At 42.5% G+C, this 6,099-nt stretch overlaps 1 protein-coding gene across 1 annotated transcript; it reads right to left on the bottom strand.

Moving 5' to 3' along the window:
* Positions 1 to 379: 379 nt before the first annotated feature.
* On the bottom strand, positions 380 to 5,526 carry LOC103978855 (ER membrane protein complex subunit 8/9 homolog). The gene is made up of 5 exons (XM_009394804.3): positions 5,219 to 5,526; positions 4,967 to 5,113; positions 4,800 to 4,859; positions 779 to 945; positions 380 to 665 (listed from the first exon to the last, which is right to left on the bottom strand). The coding sequence occupies exons 1-5, from the start codon at positions 5,432 to 5,434 to the stop codon at positions 635 to 637; spliced, it is 621 nt and encodes a 206-aa protein (XP_009393079.2). The 5' UTR covers positions 5,435 to 5,526; the 3' UTR covers positions 380 to 634.
* Between the last annotated feature and the right edge of the window lie 573 nt (positions 5,527 to 6,099).

The following is a 6,099-nucleotide window of genomic DNA, read 5'->3' as shown; positions in this document are numbered from 1 at the left end:
ATGCACAAATCAGATCACAAAAAAATGATATCTGAAGACTGGACGGACAATTACAGGTTACTGCTAATTGCAATTTTGGTAATGGACGAGGCATATCCATCCACAATAAACAGAAGGTTACCAGAATAAACACCTAAGGAAGCATTTCACCATCAAAAAAGGGCAGCACAGAACGCCAGATAACAACTGAACGAACAAAGTGAACATAGGTTAATCTAGTTCGACAGCCTAATGTGGCAGAAATGAAGCACAGATCACAGGGACATCAGTGGGTTAGCAAATGTGCGATTAGATAGAGAAGCCTGTTTCTAGTTTCCATTTCTTCGATCTGAGTACCAACTACTTGAAGACTACAGTCAGTCCTGGGAGAAGAAGCAAGTAAAATGTCCATCACATGCAAAAATTACCAAGGTTTCAACAGCAACAGTGTCCCTTATGAAGACATGACAGTCATGGCACTCGAGCTAGTTTAGTAAAAGCAGTCTTTGTGCGTAAAGCAGAGCACGCATACATGTCTGAACAGCAGGAACCAATTTTTTTGGGGGGAAGATTAGCAAACAAAAATTTACTTTATGAAAATTGATGCTGGTGGTATGTCTAAAGATAACAAATAAGTAATAAATAACCACCCGAATTAATTGAACAAGCCCGGATTCAGCCAGTCCCTGCAAAACATTAAATGCAGATAATTTTAGGCTGAGTTTGTTGTACCTTAGAAACAAAAGTAAAATTACTAAAACGAAATGGAATGCAGAACCTGACAAAATGATAATCTTACTTGCTAATATCATCAAGATGATCATCAAAGTCAACTATTTCTTGCCATTTTTCAGAGGAAATATAATCTAATAACACTACATTAGCTGCTGGCTCTTTCAAAGTCAACTGGTTACTTCCATCTGATCCACTCTGACGCCAACTTTTTGATGAATCCCTTGTGTATAGCTGCATATAAGATGATAGTTGGTAATGAAGAATTAGGAAGTGTTAACTTCAGTACAATTGGTACATAATCAGTCCAGTTTGAGAATATAGTCAGGAGTCCATGGCTGCACCGATCTGAAGAGTCTATACTGCCAAGTTAATTGCCATGAAGGATGATTCTACTAAGTTATATTCACCATGAAGAATAAATGAATAATATAAACATAATCCTAATCATCTCCACTGCTGTTACTAAATGGATGTATACGAAGACAGCATACATGCATAAATAGGTCACACTGTAGTGATGCATGTGGTATATTGCTACTGACCTACTGTTATAGAACACTTGGCCCCACGTGATGGCTTCATCACCCTCCCTCATCAAAAAATTTTGTCCATTCAACTAAAAAAAGTAACATTTGGTCCACATGCAGCTATCTAGTACAAATAACCCATTTGCTGCATAAACATTTCTGCTGGCAATACAAAATATGCACAGTGCAAAAGATCTTGTAATCAAATATATGGAATGAAAATTAAAACTGTATGTAGCTCTCACTTTCTGAAACTTGAAATTTGTATGTAATTTCCCTCTAAAACATAAAAACAATCATAAATATCTCTCTTCCGATCAAATCATATATACCCATAAGGAAAATCAATTGATGATCTTTGAAATTTAGAAGGAGATACATATTTTTTTAACTTTTCAATGGAAAAACATACAAACTTCATTCCTTGAAGGGACAAGAATAGTAGCTTGCCCCATAATAGAAAAGGTGTGTTCCCAAACCCAAACGGTAAGGCCATCAGATAAACTTCATCGACAAATGACAGGAACTGATACTGTTCATCCTAATCGATCTGAGCGCTTGTGAAACTGAAGAATCAGGAATCCAACTTATTAGAAAGGAACTGAGATCACTGTGACATTCCACCTCAACTATAGTGTTAAATGCTTAGACCCATCTCAATAGAAAAAACCAGTAAATCCTTTTCATTGCAACAAAAATATAAAGAATGCTCAGATGGCATATCAATGACAAAAGTATGTGCAGTTTTGTTCTGGTCCGCAAGGACCAGGACAGCCCTATGTATAAGAATAAAATAGTATAGTAAGGCTTGAGGCAAAGCCTAACACACACTGATATACACCTACAAATGTGAACACAAGCCTAGCCACAATAAATCCTTGGTCGGTTCTGGGTCTTTAACTCTACTCAGCTTTTTAGTAGGTTCAAACCTATATTCTAACAACACACTATGCCGTTACAACTGTTAAAGCATATTTTGGTTGTCGAAGCTGGAAGCTGATTCAGATCCAACCTCGTTCTTCTTCGAACCAGTCTCAAAGTGAAACTCTTTGAGTTGGACATCTGAATCTTGCAAAACGATATCGGAGGCGTTCCCAACAAGGCCCCTCCAGTACTTAAGTCACCCCCTTTTTATAGTGGGCATTCGACATCGTTACGCCCGCCCATTATGAGGTTCATGCAATAATGGGGATGTAATAACCACCATCCACTAGCGTTGGACCATTACACTTGCCTATCACACTCTCTGTGCAGTTATGGGAGCGCGAAGGTCGACCATAACCAATCTCCAGTTGGTGTCTACTGGACGCAACTACGTAAGTGGTCTAGGTGGCTTAGCCGTGGCGACTACGCGAGGCTCATCGATTGGACACATGGATCTTGCCAGTAATACACGGGAAGTCGTGTCCTTTATGTGGACGGGCCCTCTGTGCCACCGCATCCGACGTTACCCTTTGTGCGTCATCACGCCCGGCCTTACTGACACTATACACCACCACACCCGGTTATCGACTCTCTGTGCACCATCATGCCCAGCCTTACCAGCCCTCTACGTCACCACACCCGATCTTACCGGCCCTTTGTGCGCCACCGCTCGGCTTTACTAGCCCTCTACGCCACCACACCCAACCTTACTGACCTTTTTGTGTGTCACCACGCTCGGCTTTACCAACCCTCTGTGCCACTGCACCCAACCTTACTAACGCCGCTTAGCCTAACCTTATTTGCCCTTTGTGCGCTGCTGCGTCCAACCTTATCGGCCCTCTATGCCACCACACCCGGCCATGTTGGCCCTTTGTGCACAAGCGCACCTGGCCGTGTCGGCCCATTGTGCGCCACCATATTTGGTAATAGTGTCAAACCACGATATACCATGTCAGCACTTGTTATGTTGGCCATTCTATTGCTTGTAACGTCGACAACAGAGATCGACCAAACAATACTTCCCGATCGGTTTCTGCTATGCTCTCCGGATTGGGAAGTTAGGGGCAGGGGTTATGGTACGAATGGCGTGGTTGACCTATTAGCATCACATATCGACCTATTAGCTCTATTTTTTGAGACCTTGGCTCCACATAAAAGACATAACGACTCCCCGTGTACGACTGGCAAGATCCACGTGTTAGCCCCGCATAGTCGCCATGGCCAAGCCACCTAGACCACCATTCGTCACCACGTTAGCATTACATAGCTACGTCTAGTAGATGCCAACTGGAGAATAGTTATGGCCGACCTTCGTGCTCCCATAACTGCATAGAGAGCATAATAGGCAAGTGGAACGGTTCTAGTAGGCAGGTGTAAGGGTTCCGATAGTCGAGTGTAACAATCCAACGCTGGTGAATGGCAATTATGGCGCCCCCATTACTACACAAACCGCATAATGGGTGAGCGTAATGGTCTCAAATGCCCACCATAAAAAGGGGGCGCACAAGTACATTTACACACAAAAGCCAATTTTAGCCCGACTTGTCCAGCTATATTACTTAGGCATCGAAGAGGCCTTGTGAAGAATCCTCTCGACATCGTTTTACAATATTCAAATATTCGACTCGAAGAGTTTCACTTTGAAATCGGCTTGAAGAAGAACAAGGTTGAATCCGAATCAACTTCCAGCTCAGACAACCAAGATATGATCTAACAACTACAATATCTAGTTAATTATATTGTAACATTTAACCCTGGCTTAGAGATAAACGCATTAAACAATTTGGTTTTACTTTTTAGGTCCAACCAAGCCTATTAGGCAAGAAAAGATTGCTCAAGCCCACCCAATAGACTATAATCTATGCAGAGTAAGGCAAGCTACCTAGCAATAACACCACACAACATACACCTGAGGCATTTGGAGGAACATGGTTCCAGATTGATGCACCAAGGAAAAATAAGCAGAACATTATTGATGAAGACAAATTAGAGTCCATTTCAAAAAATCAGGAACTCATGCCCCATATCCAGGAATATAACATCAAACATACAGCTTGTCACTCTCGTGACCTCATCCTTATGTTTGAGGGATATCATCTTGGCAATTAGTGAAATTGAGAACAAGGAATTGACATAACTCCCATCCTTGTGGGCTGTCTTATTTGTGTCATCATCTTCTGCCCTGATAAATTGCAGATGCTCAACAAATCTACCATTACAGCTAGAGGGGCAACTGGAATTAGGGGTAAAAATGATGAGATACTGCTCAGATATGGGAAAGAAAACATATTTGTAACTATACGGATATTAAACAGACAATAATGCAGCAATATTTGTTTATAATAAATAAGAATATGACCCCAAAAGGCAATAAATAAAAAGGTGACATGGGCGAACTCAATGCATGAGGCTCCTGCCAATATGTAGTCTTGGAATTACCCCTATAAGTAAAGAGGTTGTTTTTATAATTCCAACCCTCGCACCCTTACTCTTGTACTAATACTCGTCCTTGAAATAGCATATGCAACAGATATGGACACAAAGATCATAGAGGAAAGCAAGAAACCTTCACACAGTCAATTATTATCATTTCATAAAACCTATACTAGACAATGAAGATAAATGGGCGATTACCTGCACAACAGGATCCCTGCCCTTCGATGATTGCAGCCTTTCCAGCTTCTTATTATCCAACTGGGCCATTTACATCAAAACATTGAAAACAATCAACATCCAGGAGGAAAGTAGAAAAAAAGCCAAGGACAACTTTAGAGGGATCAAAAATAGGGTATGAGACATGCCAGGAGAACGGCGGCCCGAGGGAAGTAACGGAAGATATGATCCCCGATCTTCTTGGCGGCGTTGCCGAGCTCCACGTCGTCGTGCCTCTCGTTGGCGTGGTAGTAACCGACCACGCTCAACCCCTGTGTCTCAAAATGCTCCTCGATCTACCCCATCGGGCACGAACCGGCCAGATCACGGATGTAACAAACCCTAGATGAGAGAGAGAGATAGAGAGAGAGAAGTGAGTAGTTCCGTGGCGATCGGGGTACCTGGATGAGGGCGAGCTCGAGCGCGGGGAGGAGGCCGATCTGGGAGTGGGAGAGGGGGACGGTGTCGGCAATCTCGACCGTGGCGGTGGCGCCTCCGTCTTGGCGGAGGCGGCCGAGGAGGAGGCCGTTGACGGCGGCGGAACGGTGCTTGAGGGCGTGGAGGACGAGCTTTATGTAGGCGATCTGGGATACCTCGTAACAGCACTCCGCCCCCATCTCCGTCGCTCTCTCTCCCTCTCTCTCTCTCTCTCTCGCTCTATGGCTCTCTTCGACACCTCGCCGGCTCGAGCGCGTGCTGTGACGACGAAGAGACGTGGGGAGAACGATAAATAGATCTGGGAAGATTGATCGGGCTGGGTTTGGGTTCGGTCAACTCGGGTCAGATTAACCTCAAGCCAAGCCAATTGCGGGTTGTGCTCGAGTGGGTCGATTAGGATACGTGACTCGGATTTTTCCGGATGGCTTTGTCTAACCCGCCTCGCTTAGGGTCATTTTATCTTACCTATAAATAGACGGAGATTACTATTTACAATCTCTCTTCATTATTTATAACTCTATTTTTAAAATATTATAATATTATTTTTTTTATAAATAGATATAGATATTTTTTCTCCTATTCTTTTTTTTTTTTTTTGTTAATATCGAGGGGACGATGAGTAATTTTGGAGTGTAAGTTAGAAGATGACGATCGATGATCGAAGGATGATGATCGATAACAAAGAGCATTGGAGAATGTTGATCATGAGATGTGAGGAAATAAAAAAATAAAATAAATAATAAGCATGGATACCTATAACAAAACAAGTTAAAAATGAGTTCAACTATTGAATGAATAGTAATTTGAGAATGGATATCAGTTCTATCCATTATCATTCTTAAAT

Source organism: Musa acuminata, chromosome BXJ1-1 (assembly GCF_036884655.1).
Source record: "Musa acuminata AAA Group cultivar baxijiao chromosome BXJ1-1, Cavendish_Baxijiao_AAA, whole genome shotgun sequence".
Lineage (NCBI taxonomy): Eukaryota > Viridiplantae > Streptophyta > Magnoliopsida > Zingiberales > Musaceae > Musa > Musa acuminata.
The sequence above is the reverse complement of the archived record's forward strand: the minus strand, read 5'-3'. Positions and strand labels throughout refer to the sequence as shown.

Bases quoted from the DNA above. Each gene is read 5' to 3' on its own strand.
- LOC103978855 (XM_009394804.3), bottom strand. From the start codon at position 5,434: ATGGGGGCGGAGTGCTGTTACGAGGTATCCCAGATCGCCTACATAAAG. The intron at 4,860-4,966 runs GCATGTCTCATA...TAAATGGCCCAG, and splicing joins CTCGGGCCGCCGTTCTCCTG to TTGGATAATAAGAAGCTGGA. The intron at 666-778 runs GTAAGATTATCA...AATGTTTTGCAG, and splicing joins CATCTTGATGATATTAGCAA to GGACTGGCTGAATCCGGGCT.